This window comes from Hakea prostrata, chromosome 3 (assembly GCF_041222555.1).
Source record: "Hakea prostrata isolate BN-2017 chromosome 3, UWA_Hpros_2, whole genome shotgun sequence".
NCBI classification, from domain to species: Eukaryota; Viridiplantae; Streptophyta; class Magnoliopsida; order Proteales; family Proteaceae; genus Hakea; species Hakea prostrata.
Window position 1 is genome coordinate 17,807,520 of NC_142602.1, and position 23,256 is coordinate 17,830,775.

The 23,256-nt window shown below is 37.9% G+C and overlaps 3 protein-coding genes across 8 annotated transcripts; 1 reads left to right on the forward strand and 2 right to left on the reverse strand.

Moving 5' to 3' along the window:
• Positions 1-430: 430 nt before the first annotated feature.
• Positions 431-2,428, forward strand: LOC149021333 (uncharacterized). Its single transcript, XM_089147441.1, has 3 exons — positions 431-1,030; positions 1,339-2,201; positions 2,251-2,428. The coding sequence occupies exons 1-3, from the start codon at positions 431-433 to the stop codon at positions 2,426-2,428; spliced, it is 1,641 nt and encodes a 546-aa protein (XP_089003567.1).
• LOC149021334 (uncharacterized) lies at positions 2,295-15,026 on the reverse strand. Of its 4 annotated transcripts, none has more exons than XM_089149582.1 (10): positions 14,748-15,026; positions 14,260-14,595; positions 14,113-14,179; positions 11,746-11,774; positions 11,451-11,659; positions 7,289-7,407; positions 6,670-6,765; positions 6,395-6,470; positions 5,873-6,026; positions 2,295-3,647 (listed from the first exon to the last, which is right to left on the reverse strand). In XM_089149582.1, the coding sequence occupies exons 2-10, from the start codon at positions 14,497-14,499 to the stop codon at positions 3,498-3,500; spliced, it is 1,140 nt and encodes a 379-aa protein (XP_089005708.1). In that variant the 5' UTR covers positions 14,500-14,595; positions 14,748-15,026; the 3' UTR covers positions 2,295-3,497. The 4 variants fall into 4 exon arrangements, with proteins under 4 accessions (XP_089005708.1, XP_089005707.1, XP_089005706.1 ...); XM_089149581.1 differs by having other exon boundaries at positions 14,723-15,026; XM_089149580.1 differs by having other exon boundaries at positions 14,260-15,026.
• Positions 15,027-18,062: 3,036 nt separating this feature from the next.
• Positions 18,063-22,483, reverse strand: LOC149021335 (pre-mRNA-splicing factor ATP-dependent RNA helicase DEAH1-like). 3 transcript variants are annotated; one of them, XR_016172323.1, is made up of 5 exons: positions 22,168-22,483; positions 20,380-22,054; positions 18,703-18,818; positions 18,291-18,406; positions 18,063-18,149 (listed from the first exon to the last, which is right to left on the reverse strand). XR_016172323.1 is itself a non-coding variant. In XM_089149584.1 (2 exons), exon 2 carries the CDS (start codon positions 22,037-22,039, stop codon positions 19,214-19,216), a length of 2,826 nt encoding a protein of 941 aa, XP_089005710.1. In that variant the 5' UTR covers positions 22,040-22,054; positions 22,168-22,483; the 3' UTR covers positions 18,734-19,213. The 3 variants fall into 3 exon arrangements, 1 of the variants encoding a protein (XP_089005710.1); XR_016172322.1 differs by having other exon boundaries at positions 18,291-18,818; XM_089149584.1 differs by lacking the exons at positions 18,063-18,149; positions 18,291-18,406 and having other exon boundaries at positions 18,734-22,054.
• Between the last annotated feature and the right edge of the window lie 773 nt (positions 22,484-23,256).

The following is a 23,256-nucleotide window of genomic DNA, read 5'->3' on the forward strand; positions in this document are numbered from 1 at the left end:
TCTCGTGGTTGGAGGACTTGAATTTCCTAGACCTTCGTTAACTAATTAGACTATTTAGGCAGTCTGCACTAGAAAGGAAAACAAATGGGTTCTACTTGGTTTTTACTCAAGGTGATCGATTAGATTTCAGTAGATTATATAAAAGCTAAGAGCACGCGGCCAAGGAAGAAGGAAAATAATAAAGTAACTGTTTCTACCAATGTGAACGGCTCGACTTACTAGACAAACCAGGCACTTTTAAAACTGTTATTAGGTAAATAAACAAGACGTTCTTCTGTCACGTATAATTGATGAGAAAATGGGTTTAAATATTATTATTCATTTGCAACCAAACATTAGCTTCCCAAGCCATCAGGGTTTTGTTGGCTTACAGAGCATGCATGCGGTGGTCAATAAAAAAGAAAACCCAGAGGAGAAAACATCCATCAAGATGGAAAAACAAGGAGGAAGAGAGCGAGAGAAAATGATCAAAAGGCTTTATGATGCTTCTGTGAGTGGAAGTGTCCCATCTCTGATTCAACTTATGGAGGAAGACAGGCTCATTCTTGATAGAGTTACAATCACTTCCTTCAATGAGACTCCACTCCACATAGCAGCCATGTTAGGTCATCTAGAGTTTGCGAGAGAGATCTTACGGCGTAAACCAAGACTTGCAGCTGAGTTAGATTCGGAAAGTTACTCACCTCTTCACTTGGCTTCGGCGGAAGGGAATCTAGAAATGGTGAAAGAGCTGTTGAAGATCGACTCAAATGTCTGTTGTATTACAGATATTGATGGGAGAACCCCACTTCATCTTGCAGCCATCAAGGGCCGGATAGATGTCATGAAGGAGTTGATTCAGGCACGACCTGAGGTCATCCATGCCAGGGTTGATAAAGGAGAAAGTATTCTACACTTGTGTGTGAAATACAACCGTTTGGAGGCACTTAAACTATTATTGGAATTACCAAGCGATCAAGAGTTGCTCAATTCAAAAGATGATGATGGAAACACCACTTTGCATCTAGTTGCAGCAAAGAAACAGAAAAAGGTACGTTATGGATATAGAAAATCTAAGTTATGTATTCTCAATGTTAATAGGTACGTATAATGTACTATAATATAGATACAACAATTTATACAAACTAAACACTTATACCCATGTAGAGATACAAAATCTAAAGTATATATTCTCAATACTATTTATGGGTATGTACAATAATATATATGCACACAACAGCTTATACAAGATTATGAACTAAAGCTTATACCCTTAAGATTGACCTCACTAGAATGGCTAACACACCTATAATTTATATTGGCTTTGGTTGAGTTCTTTCAATTGCATGCTTGTAACAGGGGATGGAATTCTTGCTGGGTAAGAAGGAGGTTGAGGTAAATGCATTGAACGGGAATGGTCTGACACCATTGGATATCTTAGCACAATCTCCACGAGACATAAAAGACTTAGATATTGGAGAAGCACTAAGGGCTGCCGGCGCTCTAAGAGCCAAGGATATTACAAACAAGAATGACAACACCAACATAGAGATGGCCATAACAACTACTGGTAACTTAGTATTCTCCTCACTGTCTAGTACTAGTAGTGATCAAATGCAACTTATCCTTGACAGAAATGATTGGTTAGAGAAAAAGAAGAACTCACTAATGGTGGTGTCAACTGTGATTGCTACCATGGTTTACCAAGCAATGTTGAGTCCTCCTGGTGGTGTCTGGCAAGAGAATGGCAACCATCAGGATCCTTATCCTCCCTACTCCAATCATACCCACATCGCTGGTACATCTATAATGGCATATAACGACCCCTTCAGTTACAAAATGTTCTTAGGCTTCAACACATTGTCTTTCATTGCCTCTCTCAGTATAACACTTTTGCTCATAAGTGGATTACCATTGAGACACAGGGTTTTTATGTGGGTGATGATGGTAAGTATGTGGATCACAATCACATCATTGGTATTGGGTTACGTATATTCACTATTGCAATTGACACCAGATGACCCATTTGATACGTTTGCTATTAGCATAATAATTCCTGCATTCTATGTTTGGGTTGGGTTGGTGGGGCTTGTTCTATTGCTTCATGCTGCTCGCATGGTCTCACGGTGTGTGAGTAGATTGCCATGGACATGCAAGATTTTTGTATGGATGTTGATCGTATTAGCTGCAATTGCATCATTAGAATTCAATTTCAGGGTGCTGTTGGGGGAAAAACATGATGTCTTGATGAAACCGATAATTTGGCGATAGATTCAATCTACCGATGGCTATATTCAGCGTTTGGTTAGGAATGGTTGGCCCTGTTATCTTGAATCATACTGCTCGTGCTATCTTCCCTTGTTTGAAAAGATGCTGGAAAGCGGCAATAAAGAAGACTGGATATTGTCCCATGGTGAATTATCAAAATCAATCAACTGCGTTTGAATAGATCTACCTGTTTCATTTTCGCTTCTGTGTTGGTTGTAATCCCCTGTGTGAAAAAAATGTCGAATAATGTCCAATGATTTACTCATTCATTATTTCATGCAATCATGTAATTTAGATTTGTAATCATGAGGAATGAATAAGAATCAGAATTCATGGGGTCAGAGTTGGCCAGAAATGTAATTGCAGTAACCTTCGAGGCTGAAAACTTGAATGCTAAAGTATTTGATTTACCTGCAGCAACTGCAAGTTCCTCTCAAGTTCCTCTCGAGGTTGGACGGCAGCTTGACTTCGTTAGTTTGTTAAGTCAACCATTTGTTTCATTTCAGTTAGACCATTTAGCCTGGGAGTTTCTTTTGGCTTCACCAATTAGGTGATGTTAGCTAGGAATGGTGGGCATTGCGTACGCAAGCACTGCCAAGTAATGGTGGGAGCTTTCTATCATTTCGGTTTCTAATCGTACAATTTCTTTCATTTTTTTAGTATAAATATAATTAATCCTTTTGGGATAAAAATCTGATAGCTATTGGCAAATTCAATGATAAAACAAGCCCTTCAGGATTAAAATAGTCTATAAAAAAGTGTACACAGAGGGAAAGCATCCACGAATATGGACGATGAGGGAGAAGAGAGCAAGAGAAAACAGTAGAAAGACTTCAGCATCTTCTTCCAATGGTCTTTGATTTGGAAAGGAATACAATCATACAAGACCACCACAGTTTCAGTTTTTCTGAGTATTTTCCAGGAGTTGGTTTTCCTAACAAGTGTTGTATATTTTCATTTCTGATGCACCCTCTTCCAAACCATTGTAGACACAGGACGATGCACCCCTAATTCCGCAAGAAAGCATTTTCCATGCAAACATATACAAGTGTAAAATGGAACTCAACTCAACTCAACTAAGACCATTTCGCAAGTACCTGTGGACCTGCGGTCACCTGCATGCCTTGGTCTCACCATTAACATCCTAATCAAGCTGACATCTTCTGGTAACTTGTAACCAGATTGATTCAAGTTAGCCACACTGGTTTAATTTCTGGCAATGATAATGCTCATCCTAACTGATATTCCAATCAAGAAATATCCTTGGAAAAAAGCTGTGACTCTATAAACAACTTGTAAGAACTAGTCCACAGTTTTCCTGCAAGTTCACGATCATAAGAAAGTTTTGAGGAATTAACTGTCCTTCCTCTTCCTCCAAAAAAATACTCTCCAGATGACTCCTGAAATAAAAGCATCAAATCCATTTGAGAAATCTAAACATAATCATCTTCCCTCAGGAAATGTTAAAATTGTATAGAAACGTTCCAATATTCTTTTGAAGCATTATGTTTCAATCTCTCTCCCGCTTCATCAGTACACTAAATTCAATGCCAATCAAACTCATTGAAAAATGTTCCTACAGTAAAAAATCGATAAGGAATGGCATAATGTGGTTGACTCCCAATCCTATAGACAACAGTTTATACAGGTTCAGGACTCAGGAGGGTCTTTTTTAGGTTATTTGCAATGCAACACTTATTAGGAATGAACTCTAGCAGGATCCTTTTTTGGGGATGGGGGAAAGGTGGAGGTGTTAATATTTGGGTTTCAGCAGATTACAAAGGTTTAGAAGCCTTTCCTTCGCCTTTGTTCAACCTCAAACTGGACCAATTGGCAGGTAGGATGAAGTACATACACTTGACAGGGAAGTAGACTCCACCAAGACTCAACTTTCTTCCTCATATGTGGGTTTTTACTTGGCACAGAAGTATTCCAGATATCATTCTTAAGGAGGATTCAGCTATCTGGTACATCGTTGTGTTCTCTCCAACAACACTGAAAGCAGACACTAAATTGGCTAATGATATGACAAAGAAGAAACTCTTATGTCATTTGGTTTCTTTCTTCTGCTTGGCTTTTCTTTGTTGTGATTTGGATCTTTGCTGCCCAAGTCTTATATGGTCATTCTTTTCAACAAACTCTGTCATTTATTGATAAAAGGGAAGGATTCCCTACTGTAGCAGATTTTTAACAGGAAGTTGGGAAGAGTCAGAAGCTTGCCATTCAGCACTGAAATCATGATGATTGGTTGCCAATTCCTAACAACAGACACTGAAAGTATTAACTAAAGATACCTGATACTAAAATACTGAGGGGTAGCAAACTTCGCAAAACTCTAAACAAAGGTTCTTTGGACAATATTATGAGATTTCAAGCACTGAAATTCAAAAGGTTTAGATAGTGAACAACAAAGTAAGCCAAGCACACTGGAGGAAGGGGGGGGGGGGGGGGGAAGAATCATATAGATTGAAACAATTTCAGTAATGTCAATTTAGAGCTTTTCACATATGGAACACCCCTTTTTAGCGAATAATAAGGTTAGAAACAATATGCATTCATCATAAGAAAGTTTAAGTAATTACTAGCGTAAATCTACATTAGATGTCCAAGAGAAATAGTGGAAAGGGGTTAAGAGAACGGATAGAGGAGAAGATAAGAATTGAAAGAGAATCCATTGCCCATGAATTTAGTTGAGTTGGTTCGGAATAATAAAAATCTCAGCCCAGTTCTTCTGCTCCGACCACCACTTTCCTTTATTTTAAAATTGGAAGTTATGGTTCAACTAATTTACTTAAATACTCATCATTGTCAAGCCATTTCCCAACAATTCCTCTCTTTTTTTTCCTTTTTTTTTTTTTTTTTTGGTTTTTTTTTTTTTTGGGGGGGGGGGTAAATATGGTAATATATTCATAAAAACACAAAAGGTATAAGCAGATCAGAAGTGAACAGGCAGAAAAAGAAAATATGAAGTCATTCAAAAACAGCTGTAGCAGCTAAGATCTATATACTCAATAGAACTGAATAGGAAGATCCCACAAAGCCAAAATCACCCGATTCCAAGGTGAATCCTCACACAAACAAATGGATCACCGAGTTTGCTTCTCTCAAAGATTGTTGAGTTTTAAGTCTGCAGCTTAGCAACATATGATCCCTTCAGCAGTTGCTCTCAAGCACTACCAAGCGTACAATTTCAGTACACTGGTACCAAACTACCTAGAGTTACTCAAAACTGTTGAACCAAGCCTTAATTCTTCTTATCTACTGGATACAGTCTCAACTACAGCCAAATTTAGTCAGGTTAGGCTTCTATGTGCATTTCTATTTAGAAGCAAGAGCATACACATTGAACTCACATAATTTTGCAGTAAAGGTGACCACTTCCTCAATATTGTTATCCATAATTCAGATGAACAAATATGTTTGGCTTGCAATTGACTGGGTAACAATGCCCCAGTCCATGCACAAACAATATAAAGAAACTCAACTTGGTATTTCCTGATCATAGCCAAAGCTAAGATCTAAATTTTCAGCCTCACCCAGCATCTCGTATGTCAGATCTGCTTTAGATGCAAGCCAAATTAAAGCCAAGGACTAAACTTGATGTCTAAGGGAAAAGTGGACTTACAGGAGGTGCAAGGGTTGCATCAAGAATAGACTCAATCCCATTTTCAGGAGACTGCAGGAGACCCAGGAGTCTTAAAACCATAAAAGCCAGCTGAGAAAGACATAATGGAACTTCCCGCATGATTCTAGTTTCTACGGCCCCAGGATCCACGACACTGTCAAATTCAACAAATTTGTTTTACCAGGAACTCAAACGATTATAAAGACAATATGAGAAAGTTGGGGGGGGGGGGGGGGGGGGTAAATTAAAGCCTTAATGAAAGTGTGAGCCCTACGCACTATAGGGACATGCAGTGCTCATGTTCAATCAGTGATTGACATCATTCAAGGCTGATATTTTACCTAAAAGGTATCCTAGATGATCGGCATAGGCATATCTAGATCTCAACTCCTTTTTCTCAACATGTGTCCCAGATGGATTTGGGTAGCAACAATTACTTGGTTCATTTCAAAAAGTCATATTGTGGTTTAGGAAAAAAGAGAAAGGGGGGGGAGGTAGAAGGCTAACTCAAAAAATACATACAAGACGGAGACTTTGTGAGATTCATCTTTCAAGTAAAGTCGTCGATGGAGCTCATAAGAGAACAGCAGCAAGCAGACTGTAAATCGAAAGCCCAAAATTGTGATTACAATAAAAAATAATAATAAATACATAAAAAATAAAAAATAAAAAATAAAAAGAAAGAAGGAAGAAGAAGAAGAAGAAGAAAGAAAGAAGAAGAAAGAAAGAAAGAAAGAAAGAAAGAAGAAAAGAATCAAAGTGACTTTATTTATAGTTTTTAGGGACATCTGGCTCACACTTAGAGTACTCATAAATATGAGCACATGGGTACTCCTTTGATCTTGCGAAACACTTTCCAGCCAAAGTTTCCTCATCCACTTGCGTACCAGAAACTGCAAGAAAAAAAATTAATATAATTATATTTATGTTAAATAATCCTTATGGAGCTCTCAAGTAGGTCTGGGGGTCTGGAAAAAATACTTCACAGAGATCACTAAAATCAACTATTGATGCCAAAATCTAGGTTGTTGAGTTTAATTTTCAAACATGAGATAAAACCACTTGATTTCATTGGAAAACTGAAAGAAGAAAAAGAATCTGAACAAATCAATAATTGTTGCCAAAGTATAGGCAGTCAAGTAGTTGAGTTTAGTTTCCAAACACACAGAAATAAATCAGTTGATTTCATTAGAAGACTGAAAAACATAAAATAACCTAATCAATCAGGCAACAGTATGTGTAGATCCAAAGGTCAAGATGTTAGATCGTAAGTGACAACCATGCAGGTCTTCTAGATTATAAAGCAAGGAAAAAAAGTAAGAAATTCAATGCAAAATCTTTTCAAGGAATCAAATGGCTACTTTAACCTCCACAATGCAGTCCAAAACTTTGTGAAACTATTAAAAGCACACTCACCACATCGATGGGTAAATGATGTAACATTAACTATCCGAGAAGGAACAGGGCTATTTTTGAGTAGTGGTAACAGTAGATTAGTCAGAGCAAAGGCACCAATGTAATTTGTTCCCATCATCCTGGAATATAAACAAAAAGTTTGCAGTGGTCATGATTTTTTAGAGTCAACACCTGATTGTTACCATATAGGCAAATTATTGTGTAAGAAGAATGTAACGCATTAAAAGGATTTGAACAAAGCTCAAACTTCTGTTCGTTACAGTGTAAAAGCAGTGGAAACACAACACACTATTTACAGGTTTTAAGTTTTAGAATAGGCTCTCCCATCTCATTAAAAATCATTCTAACTCCCATACTTTTTTACGGATGAATGAAGAAATTGATTACCAGAGCCCCGAAGTTTGAAAGAAACAAGGAATGTTTCTTGATTCCTAGTAACTCCAATATTACTGGAATCAAAGAGATCAAAGAATGAGACAGCAAGCTTCTACATCCAGATCCCATCACTGGGAAAGCATTAGCAACAAGGTTTGGAAGGCCCATGGAAATGTCGCACTCTTCCGAAAATCCAAAATTTTATGTGGCGGGTTGGTTTGTGGTGATGGGGTTGCTTCGGGAGAAGAAATAAAAAAAAGTCAATTAAGAGCTATTATTCTTGCAGACGATGCGGAGTTGAGACTGAATTGGCTAGTCACACCTTGTTTGGCTGTCCTTTTGTGAAGTCTGTCTGGTTCGGAAACAACCTGGACTCCCTCATTGGTCATGAGAATGATCTTTCTTTGGATGTAGTAATTAGAAGATGGTTGGAATGCAGATTCTCTTCAAAATCAAGGGGAACAGAAATTTTATCTCAGATCTCTTTTACCTGCTGGAACCTTTGGCTCTCACATACTGACCTGCTCTTTAATGGGAAATCTATATCTGCAGAGGATCTTGTGCTGAGGAGCCAAAAGGCTTTTAGAGAATTCTGGGATATTGCAGCTTTCAAGACTGATGGAGCATCTCCACACTCTCAGCAGTAACAGGGAACCAGAAATTGAGGCGACAGTATAGCCATCAGGCTACTCTGATGGGCCTCCACTTCCAGCCAAAGGTAGAATTGGAGGACAGCTTCAACTCTTCAAAATTTCAGCCACATGCGATGGCTATATCACCAGTTATTGGACTGGCTCAACATTAGCAAAGGCTTCACCGCTTCAGATTTAGAAACTTAAAAACTGAGTAGGATTGTGACCATTAGATAGCCTTAAAACTACTAAGGTGGCTAAGAACAAGGAGAACAATGTACTAAAGGAAAAAAAGAGCCTGAGTCATGAAGGGATAAAGAAATACCGCTTAATAACAACTGCCTAGTGCAAAAGAGCTGTGGTGCACCTAAAGCCCAATACCCACCAGGGGGTCTCGAGTTCAAACCTTTTGACTGTTACCTGCTCCCTCCCTTATCAAAATCACTTGTACCTTGCAGCCAGAAATCTCCCAAATAAGTGGGCTGTTACTGCTGTAGGATATGCTTGAAGTCCAATATTCAGGCTACTGACGAAAGGCTACTGACGAAACTTAATCCACAGGATATGGACCAAACTGAGCAACTTAAAAGACATCCAAAGATGATCTAGATAGCCTCCATTAAAACTCGGTTATGGTGTATAAAATTCAAAACTAGGAAAAAGAGAAGGCAGAAAAGAAAGGGGGGAGAACAAGATGACAGAGAAAGGGGGAAGAGGAATATGATAAAAGCCTTTCACCGATGCCCTTCATCAGTCTCCAACTAACCCTGAGAAATCACAGCGTTGCCAACTGTATCACACATCATACAACAACATGTGGTACAAAGTAAGCATTTTTTTATTCACTGAATTGTGGGGTGTGCTTAAGACCTATTAAATTTATACAAAATGAGCTGTAGGAACTGATATATTCAAACAAACAACTTAGAGGAGAGTCCCATCCATAGTAGAAATAAAACCAAATAAAAGGAAAGATCGTATATTTTTTAAGAACCTAAAACTAAAAAATAAATAAAACTAGAAGTTAGCTGCCCCCCTGTATGCAGGTACTTATTGAGCAAGCGCTCGACGGGCTGAGTCAGGCCCATAGCTGGACTAAATTCTAACCCCCCCCCCCCCCCCCCAAAAAAAAAAAAATAGAGGAGAAAAGAAAAGAAAAGAAAGAAAAAAAGCTGGCTCAGGACCTGCGGGCTAATAAAATTTTGCTCTCCTTCTTGAGTTACGCCATCTTGTTTCCTTGCCCAAACTGTTTGTCATTTCAATCAGTTAGGGGTGGAGACTATACAAATACATATCCATCGGGGGGGCAAACCCATGACCTCTTCACTAGGATTGGTCTGCCTCGAGCACCTTTGGTGTCTCCAATTTTACTTAAAACATATTGGGGGTGGATACAGGGGGGGAAAAGAAATGGCTTGCTGCCTTGCGGCCCTCCCCTTGGATCTTTCTGGTAGACCTCGGGGGGGGGGGGGAAGAGAAACCAGATTGAAAGAGGGATCTAAGGGTGGGGAAGATGACAGAGAAAGGATCCTCCACTGGGTCAAGGGAGAGGTTACGAATATTTTTATAAAATATTGAAGTATGCAGGGTTCTTAATGAAAAAACCAGAATCAGAAACTAAATCTAAAAACGTTACTTGCACAATGCACAAGTTCGACAAGAGAGCCCCACAAAATAACTACACTTGCTATGGTCAATATTCAGATAAATCCCTTACAAGACATATAACTTTGCTTTCAGAAGGCTCTACAGGCTGAGGAATTGTTGGAGCCACCTATGTAGTATTCAAGCCAAGAAGTATACTAGGACACCAAGTGGTGTTGCTTCAGATGGTCTTACACGTGCTCCCACTGTTACAGAGAAGGGGAAAGCTGCAATGATGTTGACGAGGGAGGCAAAGCATTAGCATTGTCTCAATTATAGTCATTTTTCAAAATTTATCCTAGAATTCCACAGCCACCATTGAAGCCAAGTAGCCAAACTAGATATTGAATATTATGGGCAAGTCCTGGATGACAATGTGGTCAAGAGCAACAGACAATGACAATGAAGATGAACAAGACAAAGATCATGGATCAACATCTCTTTTTCTTGGTCCCATCAACTGAGATGACTAAATACAACACAGATAATGAACCTAAAGATCAAGGCACTCTAGTGAAGCTTGATATAGTAGAAGATAAGGAGGCAACCAAAGAGGATTTTTTGAGCACCAGAATTTCATTCTATGCCTGATTTTGAATGGGAACATAAAGTTTGTTGTTCCACCCGATTTTAGGCTCAGCATGTGCTGACCAGTCCATCTGTGGGAGATTTTAGTAGCTCTATTTTGTTTCTATTTGAAGTAGATTCTTTTTTATCTAGTAGTAGTAATTAATTTATGAACTCTTTCCATTCCACTGTAGCTACAAATTAGATTATATTTTGAATTAGTTTCCAGTTAGACTGTTACCGTAAGGAGATATCCTTCGCCATGCAAGCAGGATCCAGTTTGTGTTTATCAATAAATGAGGGTTTGTCTATAAAACAATCCAAGATTTGAGTTTTGAAAAAAAGACAGGTTTGTGCCTTATGTGCCATGAGAGACGATTATGGGGAGAAACCAAGGTTAATGAGAGACTGAGAAAGGCCATAGTTGAGAGGCCTAGGTCATATCCCACCCTTCTTTTCACATTCTCACTAAACCCTAAAGTTTTATCAATAATCCTGCAAAAGATTACCAACATAGAGGAACCAGGACTCCTCACCTATGCCTCTGTTTGTTTGCTGTCACAAACATTCAAGCCTGCTCCATCGATTCCTTTCAAGAAGCCAGTGTACCCATATACATCCTGTCTCACCCAATGTTTAGAGTTCTCTGGCAGGCATTTTCAGACCTAGAAATATCTTAATCTTGAGAACAACTTCAGGCCATATGCTGGTGTTTTTTTACCCTTCCTGCACCTACAATATGTCACCATCCCACCATCAGAAGAGATCATTTTTGGGGGGGTTTTGAAGACTCTAGGGAGACCATCTACTGCTGATAATACTAGTAAAAATTTGGTTTAAGTGAAGAAAAATAATGAAATTACTGATCATAGCCTTATAAAGTGAGATTGTCTCGGCATAAGGCACAAAAAATAACAAAAACAAGAAAAAATTGAGATAGTTACTGGTCATAGCCTTCGTTTGTGAATCTACATGACGTTGCAAATATCCCTGCATTGTTGATCAGTACTTGAACTGAAGGATGCATATTTGAATCTGAGAGCCACTGTTCAAGTAAGCTTTTAAAATTCTTGACTGATTGGAAACATGACAGATCAATCTGAAATGCTTTGAGATGAGCATCAGCATCCTGTTCCTTGATCTCTTCAATAATCTATTGAACCACCAGAGAAATGCAATTCAAAAAGAAACAAAAATGATGCAGTGGAAAGTAATAAAAGATTTAGCTTTGAGCTGTACCTTAGATAGAAGATAGGAAGAGCGTCCAACTGCAAGCAAAAAAATATTTTTAAAAAATCAAATTTCAGTATATCATATGATTGACAAAAGCAACAAAATGCAAGATTCAAGCATCCAAAAATCTCTATCAAGATTGAAAGAAAATGCATTCTTAACCAATCTCATTAAAATCAAAGTAGTTTGTCTGCAAATACTGAGAAATAAAAAATGAATCCATCAGAATCAACCGTTTGGTCAAATACCAATCTATGTCTGCAACATCTTTGTAATGTGGATGTCATTGCTTGTAATGCTTCTGTTTGTCAATGAATTTTATTTCTACCAAAAAAAAAATTTTGAAGCTCAGCTAGAAGAAAATTTGCTATATCAAAGAAGCAACTTAGACTTATGCCAGGAAAATTGACAACTGAAGCTGTTAAGGAAGCTTATGGAAATCTTTAGGGGCTACAAAAGGACCTCCATATGATCCTTATTTACATAGAAAAATGTATGATAGAGTCCCTACAGAGCTCATGTTTGGGAGATCCTAAGGAAGAGAGGAAGCTCAAGTAATTGATGGATGTAGTAAAGAATATTCAAGAGGACACATAGAACTGTGGAAGGGCAAAGTAATGAATTTCCCAACTACAATTGGGCTACCCCAAGGGTCAGCTCAAAGGCCCTATTTGTTTGCACTCATAATGGATGACCTTACTAGCCATATTCAAGATGATACTTTGGTGTATGCAATTTTCTGATAACATTGTTTTGGTTGATGAGACAATAGAAGGGATTAGTGCAAAGTTGGAGTTATGAGGATAAACTTTGGAACCAAGAGGTTTTAAAATAAATAGACCAAAGATGGAGTATACGATGTGTAACTTCATTGAACTGTGAGAAGCAATGAAATGATGAGACTTCAGGATTAACAATGAGGGGGATATAGAAGACATTTCTCACAGGATTAAGTAGAAAGTTTGAAGTGGAGAGTTGCTTCGGCCGTTTTATGTCAAACATATGTATGTTAAGCTCAAAGAAAAGTTCTACAAAACAGTTATCAAACCGGCTATGATCTATAGGGCAGAATGTTGGGCAAGCAGGAGGAGCAATATAAACAAAATGAATGTAGCTGAGCTGAGGATGTTGAGAAGGATGTGTGGCAAAACTACGAGAGATAAAGTAAAGAATGATCGTACTAGATCCAGCTTAGGAATTGCACCAATTAAGGACAAGCTAAAAGAGAGCCAATTGAGGTGGAATGGGCATGTCCAACAAAGGCTTTTATAGGCACCTATAAGAAAGAATGATCGGATCCAATAGAATGGAGCTAGAAGAGACAGCAGTAGCCCCAAATTGACTATTGAAATAGTAAGAAAGGATGTGCATGTGTAAGAACTAGATGCCCATATGAGTGTTGGCAAAGCATCTGGAAGACTAGGACCTTTGTGGCCGATCCCATGTAAAGTGATGTTCTTGGGAAGCTACTTTGACCTTGTCTCCTACTTATCTGTATTTATGTTAAATTTTACTATTGTTACTTCTCTTGTCTATTTTATTGTTGTTTCTCAGTTGACACCTTGATGCCAATCATGCAATCAAAAAGCCATTGGATTGTTATAGAACTTTAAGTAGTATTTATACAATGCTTCTATTTATTTTCATAATAATAACAAACACTAAGGTGGCTTCTTCTTTTCCAATTCATGCAGTTTTTGATCCATGGAGATAAGAGAAGTTTCATGTTCCACTCCTAGCTGACTCATATCCCTACCATTACCTGACCAGAGATCACCATCACCATTCCAAGTCAAACCCATAAGCTTCAGTGGCTTTCTACATGGGGCTGTAGAAATCGTCCATTGGTAAATGCATTATAGGGTAATCAATAAATGCATATTAATCATTTAATCATGAAGGTAACAGAAACATTGGCATCTTTGTCCCTTGAATACAACAGGGTTAAGAAATATATGTAGACAAACTCAATCTAGAAAACAAAGCCCAAATGGCAGTTGAGACTATCAACTTAATTATTTCACCAAATACCATGATATGACCTCAAAATACCACAGTACTCTTGCAATTCCTTCTATAATTTGAGTCATCAGATTCCAAGCGTGAAATAGAAAAGGACTGGGGGGACAAAATGCACCAGGTCCATTATCTTGCATATAAATTTAGGATCCCAACAAACATGTAGAGTTTTATGTCCTAATGAGTGAGAAATCCAAGGTCTTGAGAGCAATGTCAATTTTCAAATCACATTTATAGATATAGTATCTCCAGATGTACTGAATACATGGCTTATGGCTGGGAATGAATGAACAACACACAGAACCAAAAGAAATACAGAAGAAATAAAAAGAAAAAATAATAATTAATGTATACCAAGGACGACATAGAAGCCTTCGCGCGAAAGAGCACGGGCAGATGCAGCACCCAAACCAGACGTAGCCTGCAGCATCAAAGGAAGAATGAGATGGGTAAGGGAGAAACAGAAGTAAACAACTTAGCGAAAAATGATGAATGACATACACCCGTGATGATACAGAGTGGCCTGGTTGGTGTGTTTGTTCCAGAATTTAAAGAGGTCGTAGGCAGTGGAGAACAACGCGGGTAGGAGTGAGATATGCGAATGAAGAAAGCTCTTGAGAATAGCTGAAAGTAGGAGCTAACAAGAGCAAGTGTCCAAAACACTGCCATTCTCCAGAATTCTACACCGCAAACAAAATTCAAAGCTTCCCAATAGTGCCGCATCCTTGAATTAGGCATCATCTACCTAAGCCTCTTGTCGAAAATCCTTACCCAGAAAAAGGGAGACAAAAAACTTATAAATTCCAAGGGGTCTTATCTGTTGAGTAGTTTACCTCTCTGGAACATATAAACCATAAGAAGGAAAACAAGAGTTTCAACATTCTAGACAAAATAAACAAAGGGAGAGAAGGGAAGGAAAATAGTTCAAATCAATCAAGATAAATGCTAGAAGAAGATTAAATACTTTCCGAGATAGAAGAAGATATTGCCTGGATAGAGGATTGAGAAACAGGGACAAATCATCACTGGTCTGAGGCATAGATCATGCAGGTCTCTCTCCACTCTCGAGTCTTTCTCATCCGTGACAGTTGCCATGTATACCTGCTAGAAACGATTCGAAGATTTCCACGAAATATTCTGCATTTGGGTTTAAAGGATTTGAAGACTAGTGTGCGTTTGTTATTGTTGGTATTTCTGCCCCAGGAAAGAACCAGAGAAACTTTTGATGGTTCAGCTACGAGGATCGGTTTGTCTTGGGTAAAAACGAGGATCAGGTAATTTTTTTAAAAAAAACCCTCTTTTTATTATGGAACGTTTTACCACGGGTTTAAAACCTGCCATTATTTTTCATCGGGGAAATATTAAAAAAAAAAATAAAAATAAAAACCATAACAAAACCTTGGATTGCTGTGTCCATTTTAAGGTTTTAAAAGGAGTCCAAGATTTTTAAAAAAATGTCCAAAGATTCGAATCCAAGACCGATTAAAATTTATTATTATGTGATAATGTCAAAGCACCATTTCTTTATGAAAATAATATAAAATTCAAATAATCAAAATTCTAAATTTGCTTACTTCTTTCGCTTTAAATGGATAATCAAAATTCACATCCATATCTATTTATAAAAATCCAAATTCATTCAATTACAAAAAGAATATGATATGGTAATACCTGTTGCAAACAAATTACCATCTGACCAATTAATAATCCAATTAAGTAACCTTATTTGTTTTCTTAGTTTTATAAGTTTTTGACTTAAAGATATGTGGATTTTTTATTTTTTTTAAGATTTTCTATTTCAATAGATACAAAGGAAAATGAGTAATTTTCATTTGGAGTCATTGCTAATTGCTATGATATCCAACTGTAGATGTGTTGTCAACGCAGGGTTGGTAGAGGAGTAAGATCCATACTTCTCAGTGGAGAGGTCATCGGTTCGACCCCTGCGGATGACAAAGCTCCCTCTGAGGATGTAATCGAAGTACACGCAAGCCAGCCCAAATGAACCTCAAACACCACAAAAAAAAAAAAGAATGCAATTGATCGAGCAATGCATCTCCTTTGAAATCTCTCTTCAAGAACCTCTCTCCGTCTCTGATCAAACCCCTGTTCTCCTTTGAAATCCCTCTTCAAGAGGGTCCTTCCGTTCAACACAGCCGCCACCACCACGGCCACTCACTCCTCCATATCCACAACCTCCTCCGTCACCTCTCAATGCTTTTCCCTCCCGGAGTTCGAAATAACCATCCGACAGCGACTGTGATGCCATGTCAATGGTGTTGCCGGGCATCGACATGGTGACACTGGTCGACCTATCGGACCATGGTCTATAGGGGCATTTTAGTCGTAAAAGGTAAAAATGACAATATATTCCTAATTGACTTTTTTGAAAACCAAGGAGAGGGAAATGCAAGTTATCATTTTATTTTGCTCAAAAATTACTTGAACCAAACTTGGGGTCCAAATGAAAATTACCCAAGGAAAATTAATGCTCTACAACTAGTAGAGGTCTATACTTATCTTCAACCTTTTCACCAGACATTAAAAAGAAAGTCTCACATTTGATTCATCTTATTAGAATTAAGAATCTATTTTTCTATATGTGATGGAAAGGTATGAGGAAAGTACAGATCTCTACTCTAATAGTAGAAGACCCCAAATAGAAAAAATGTAAGAACAATTGAATACTACGAAAAAGTAGAAGAAAGAAAAATTGCTAGATTATCAAATTTTGACACTGAACTTCACCAATAAAATGGCCAAAATGCCTAAAGGAAATCAAGAACTTGTATTTATTCTGCATTCACATCCATCAAGGATAATCTGTATTAAAAAAAATAACATCTCTCCCCCACCCCCAAATAGACCCCAATAATGTTTGAATCCAACAAAATCCATCAAAAAAATGAAAAGATACCAAATTTGATTAAATAGAGTAAAATGCATTTACATAAATGCAAATGTGGTATTACAATTGTTGATCCAAATCCAATCCATTTACACCCCTGCTTAGTCCTAATTTTTATTTTTTTTCCTTTTGTCTATTAAGGGAGAAATATTAATCACCTTGCATCCAACATGGTTTCCATGCATAATAGAAAATCTTATCTGAGATGTTATTTCACTCATAATACCTATGGTTTTCAGAAGCTCTGAAATTAGGGCCTAAGTCTTATCCCTTTATTAATTCAGTCCAATAGAGTAATAAAAATAATCGTTGATTTCGCGCCTCAATTAAACTTTAAAAGCTTCAACACTCTTTACATAACAAAAATAATAAAACAATAAATAAATATAAAGAAGACAAAAAAACACCACACACTATATATTCACAAGCACAGTGAAAGCCCTTATTACAAAATGTAAAATCTGAATCAACTAGGAAAACTGTACTTCAATATTGAAACAAAAATCAGGCTGTGCTGCATGAAGAACCCTCAAGCTCCGCCTCCCAAGTCCCAACCCAATCCTTACTCCATCATGGACACATCGATGTTTACCCATCATGTTGATTCAAGTCCTACCCTTATTTAGGTAATTAGGTCCAAGGTTGTCCATTATTTTACAAATCCTAGTCTGGAAAGGGAAGTTGAATAATCCAAGACAAACTAACTGTAAATCCACAACTAATCTCTAAATTGTGTATTTAATATCATTGATTAGTAAAGAAAACAGATTTTTGCAAAATCTTAAAGTTGGGGTGGGAGTATAATGTAGATTGTTCATTTGAACTGCTTAAAATAGTATAGTATCACCAGCTTGCAACTTCCTCCTTTTCTTTATAATTAAAATACATATTTAACCATTTCTTGGAAATGTAATTACTACTGTTTATGAGGCAAATGATCAAAGATAGAAGATCTCTAACAGAAATTGACATAAAGAAACCAACCAAAGCAAGAATACTTAAGATCCCCAGTTGGTGGAGAATCTCATTCAGGATAGACATAGCAACTGACAAACAGCATTTGGTCCTTGGAGAAGTCAAGCAGAAAGAACTATAAGACAATAGAAACCTGCAGATACATCATATGTTCACTTCAAGTATATCTAAATGTCACTGTAGCTAATGAGAGGCCATTTAAATTCTTGACTGCAAAAGTGATTCTTAACGAAGTATATTAGATAGACATGAAAGAAAACCAGAAGTTCTCACCACAGGGTTTCTGATCCTACTTGTGTACCTTTCATGACAAAGATGAGAAAATGCAGCATACAAAAACAACTATAACAGCAAAACATGCCTATTATATGAAAAGACACCAAAAACAGGGCAAAACTATAAATTTAAGATTTAGGTACTTACATACCATAGGATATTTATGTTAAGTGTAGATGCTCCCTAAAATTTCTGATGGTTAATCAGGAGGGTATCCAGTTTGAATAAATATCTGCACATAAAAGTAACAACTAGCATAAAGCAATTGAGAATTTTCCCACTTCACTTTATGAACATATAATACAAACAAACTGGAAAAATAGTGATAAGTAGACACAATTTGACCACATTGACAGAAAGATACAAACTACACCTCTGGATTCTACTCCATATCCACAGTAAGGGGCTCTCCTATGGACCCAGGATGCAAAGTAATGTGATCATCAAGATGTAATACATACTGGCTCTCTGCATCATCTCCACCCTATCCTATTTATGTAAAAAGAACAAGAATTATGGAACATCAATAAAAGATAATAAGTTGCTCAAGAGGATTAAATATATTATATGATATTTATATAAGTGTAGATGCTCCCTAAAATTTCTGATGGTTAATCAGGAGGGTATCCAGTTTGAATAAATATCTGCACATAAAAGTAACTACTAGCATAAAGCAATTGAGAATTTTCCCACTTCACTTTATGAACATATAATACAAACAAACTGGGAAAATAGTGATAAGTAGACACTATTTAACCACATTGACCAAAAGATACAAACTACACCTCTGGATTCTACTCCATATCCACAGTAAGGGGCTCTCCTATGGACCCAGGATGCAAACTTATGTGATCATCAAGATGTAATACATACTGGCTCTCTGCATCGTCTCCACCCTGTCCTGTTTATGTAGAAAGAACAAGAATAATGGAACATTAAGAAAAGATAAGAAGTTGCTCAAGAGGATCAAATATATTGAAATAATACTTGGCAAAAACTAAGTACCAAAACTGTCACAAATGAGAAGACAAAGGGAGAGAAAAAAAGGAAAAAAGAGAACAAAGGCATCATAAGAAAAAGAAAAGAACACGTAAGCATGCTTCACTTTCTCCAAGCAGATAATTTATAAAAGCTCTTCCAAAAGACTAAACTGTGCTACAGGCTCAAATATCTGAGAAAAAAAATGATCAGCAGGTTGAATTCCTTCCCCATGAAATGTTAGTATACAAAGTTCTATTACATTCTTAGCCTCTTGGCAGCATCTTAAGAATATCCTCTCCTGAAGGATTCTAGTTGTCAATATTTAGCTGGTGCACCCCCATCCACGAGGCATAACTTTTTTTGTCCAAGTTCTTCCACATCCTTGAGCTGGTAATAGTGAGGTGCAATTTCCACCAGCCAATCATATTTTATTTCAGTGACCTGTCTCATGTATTTCTCTGTTGTAAGCACAAGCTCATTAAAAATAATGCACTTAGGAAAAACCTTTGCAAGACCAGAAGATGGATGTATATGAACCGCTTGAGGATTTTTAAGAACACGATAATATCCATTATTCTGCAGCCTAGCAGAATGAGGGAAAAACCCAGAAGTTATTGCCTTTCTTATGTCTTCTAAATTATTGGGGTTGGATATGCGTTCGATCTCAACCCTCTTCAACAGACCTTCCAACTGGTCCCTTATATCCCGAGCAAGTTTCATACTTCTGACCTGAATATAATTTTCATAGCACCATTGAGTTGAGTAATTAGTTTCTTTCCAAGAACTGTAAACCCTAAGCAATGCAATATGGTCTCCCACATTCCCAGTATGAAAATTCATTTTTGCATTGTAAGCATGGATTCGTTTCCCCTTTGGACTGTAGAAGACTGAATTTCCAATTGAAAGCATAGCAGCAATCGATATTATCTCATCTGAACACTTGTACTTCTCCGAAGCAATAATCATTTTAGAAAGCATCGGGTCAAGTGGAAACTCTGCCATTCTTTTCCCAACCTTTGTGAGCTCCCCTCGATTATTCAGCGCATTGAGTTCAAAAAGAATCTCTACGGCTTCAGTTAAAGCATCAGATGATGGAGGGTCCATGAAATCAAATTTCAGCAAGTCACGTATGCCTATCCCTAAGCTCATTAGTGTGAGAACAACACTTGCTAGGTTAGTTCTTTGCATCTCTGGCACGGTATTATCTTCCAAATCATGAACAAAATTGTCAATAGTATACAAACGAAAACACTTTCCTGGACCTGTTCGCCCAGATCGACCAGCCCTTTGGATTGCTGATGCTTTAGAAATGGGAGTGATCACTAGAGATTCCATGCCAGATCTTGGGTTGTAAGACTTCATCTTACAGAACCCAGGATCTATGACATATTTAATTCCATCAATTGTCAATGAGGTCTCTGCTATGTTAGTTGCCAAGACAACTTTACGAGCATTTTCAGGAGTGGGGTCAAAAATTTTACCTTGCAACTCCGTAGGAAGGTTGCCATATATTGGGCAGATGATGAGTTCAGCAATTTTTTTTCCTAGGCCTCGAGTCCGGTGTTTCAGAATCTCCTCTGCTGTTTCAATTTCCTGCTGTCCTGGGAAAAATACCAGAATATCACCCCATGGTTGAGTAACATGTATTTGAAGGATAGTGACAATAGCAGCATCCATGTAGTCAGCTTCAGGTGCTTTTGTGTAGTGTATCTCAATGGGAAATCGTCTTCCTGGAATCAAAAATATGGGTGCTGAATCAAAGTAATCACTGAATTTCTCAGCATCAAGAGTAGCACTACAGATTAGCAACTTCAGATCAGTTCGAAATCGGGCAACGTCCTTGACTAAACCAAACAAAATGTCCGTTGAAAGCGTTCTTTCATGAGCCTCATCTACCATCACCACCTTGTAACTTGCCAGCTGAGGTTCACTAAGGAATTCTCTCAGCAACATTCCATCTGTCATATACTTAAGAACTGTAGTCTCAGATGTACAATCTTCAAAGCGGATTGAGTACCCAACCTCGCCCCCAAGCTTAACTCCCATCTCATCAGAAACCCGTTTAGCAACACTCATGGCTGCAACACGTCGTGGCTGGGTACACCCAACCTTCCCATGTTTCGTGTAACCAGCTTCATGAAGATACTGAGGTATCTGAGTTGTCTTTCCAGATCCAGTCTCACCAACAATTACAAGAACCTGATGATCATGGATAGCCTTGAGTAATTCTTCTCGATATGTATAGATGGGTAGATTTTTTCTCTCGTCTTGAAGCTTCTGAAACGCTGAAATCTCCACATTTTGAAGCTGCTCTTCAGGCAGTACTTCACCTTCAAACTCGTTACCTTCCACCACAGATGCTTTGATGAACTCAATCTGATCCTCAAACACATACTGGTAATCATCAGAATTTTGCCCTTTATCTTTCGAACCAAATTTCAAGATTCCCTTTCTAATCTGCTGATCCTCCCATTCCTCCTGCTCGGCAAATGGGTTGATCTTAGATGCTGAACTAAGTTCTCCATCGCACTGCAAAGCTGCACCAAACCTCTTCTCCTGATTTACACTACCATCTTGATCATAGGCTTCAGGCATTCGATACTCACTATAACTCTCCAGATCTTCAGACGGCTTCTTCAAAATCTCAACAATATCTTTCTTATATCTCAATTCATGATATTCAGCCTCTGTTAGTTTAACACCTTCAAAGAGGTACTGGTCATCTTCTATTTCATCAATCATCTCCTTTAACATTTTTTGCTCTCTTTTCTTTAAGTATTCTTGTCTTGACAGTTTCCTCAGAGCTGCAATGTCGTCTTCATCCGAGGCCTTTGATCTCCAAATTGCCTCCTCTTCGTCTTTCCTGTATAATTCTGCTGCATCTATTTCTCTCATGTTTATGTCCAGTTGTATCCGCTCTATCCCATCACAAACCCTAGCTTCCTCTGCCTTCAGGTTGTCTTCAACTTCGGAGGGGCGCGACCGGACACGTCTAACCCCCTCATCTTCATCGTCTTGATACTCAGTTTTCTTCCGAAAACGCTTTTGATGGGAATTCGGTTTTTCCGATTGAGGAGAAATTTTGTCCCCATCATGATTATCATCCAAAATCGTGTAACTCTTTGGCTTCTTTACGAGCATAGGAGCCTCTTTTTCCTGTTTCAGGTAAATATTCAAATCTTTAGGTTTATGCTCAACCCTAAAAAATATTTCTTCTACAAACACTTGGGTCTCTTCTGAACGAGGAAAATCAAAATCAAGAAGCTTACCTACAACTTCAGAAGGCGAAGAAGCTCGCTTACATAACCCGGTGACATAATGGACAATCAAAGGTTGCGAGTATCCCAAAAGAGTCATCAACCTATCTGATACCCAAGTTTTCAAATTACCTCCGTCCTGCATTTCCGGCTCTCGTCGCTGCAGTTACGGCGAAGAAGAACGAACCGGAGAGTAGCAACGAACCCGACAGCCGTTGATGGATGATCTTGGAATTTGAGGTCACTGAATCAGGAAAGTAAGAGGTGAACAAGGAGAAGACGACGAGAGAGGAGACGCTGGGGGATAAGAGGACTAACGAAGCGGAAGTTAGGGTTTTCACCACAAACCTTGCATTCAACGGCAATGTGACGGCGGTAACCTCTCTCCACGCCTACGTCGTCAGTGACAGGTACCGTTGGATTACGAGCAGTTGCCAGTTGGAGAGATAAAAGGAGTCGATTTTCCGCGGGAAAAATCGAGTCAAATTCGGATTTGTAATCTTGAAGAGCCGAATCGGACGGGGGAGTTTTTCCCTTTCTTTCGTTTTTTGGGGGTTGATTTGGTATTTTCCATTATAATCCTTTTTAGGGAGTGTTTGGTTACTTGAGTCCACACATTTCAAAAATTTAGAAATTTCAAATCTATTGATTTTAAATTTATGAAATCATGATTCATAAAATTAACTGTTTGGTAAGCCTAAATCTTTAAAATGGAATCTTTAGATTCATCATAAAAAAATATAATATCTATGGAGTCACGGTTCAAATGTTTAGATTTCATCTCACTTAACCAAATTGAACAAGATCAAGTTTGAATTTTCAAAACAAATCAAAATAGTAAATGGTAAAACAAATCAACAAATTTCAGTTAGGCAAGTGGCGAAATATTTTTTCGGGCCGAAACCGAATAGACTCAAATATCAGCGATATCTCGCCAAAAATCAGTTTTTCAAAACGAAATAACTCGTAACACAATAGAAACATGCAGCCAATTATAAGTTCAAGCATACATAATGCCAGCATAGCTAATGAGGAACCATTTTAAATTCTTGACTACAAATTCTTAACGATGTATATTAGAGACATGAAAGAAAACAACCA

Bases quoted from the DNA above. Each gene is read 5' to 3' on its own strand.
- LOC149021333 (XM_089147441.1), top strand. From the start codon at position 431: ATGGAAAAACAAGGAGGAAGAGAGCGAGAGAAAATGATCAAAAGGCTT. The intron at 1,031-1,338 runs GTACGTTATGGA...TGCTTGTAACAG, and splicing joins CAGCAAAGAAACAGAAAAAG to GGGATGGAATTCTTGCTGGG. The intron at 2,202-2,250 runs GTTGGGGGAAAA...ATTTGGCGATAG, and splicing joins GAATTCAATTTCAGGGTGCT to ATTCAATCTACCGATGGCTA.
- LOC149021334 (XM_089149582.1), bottom strand. From the start codon at position 14,499: ATGATGCCTAATTCAAGGATGCGGCACTATTGGGAAGCTTTGAATTTT. The intron at 11,660-11,745 runs GTACAGCTCAAA...GTGGTTCAATAG, and splicing joins CTTCCTATCTTCTATCTAAG to ATTATTGAAGAGATCAAGGA. The intron at 6,766-7,288 runs GTGAGTGTGCTT...TTTTTCTTGCAG, and splicing joins ATCATTTACCCATCGATGTG to TTTCTGGTACGCAAGTGGAT.
- LOC149021335 (XM_089149584.1), bottom strand. From the start codon at position 22,039: ATGCTCGTAAAGAAGCCAAAGAGTTACACGATTTTGGATGATAATCAT.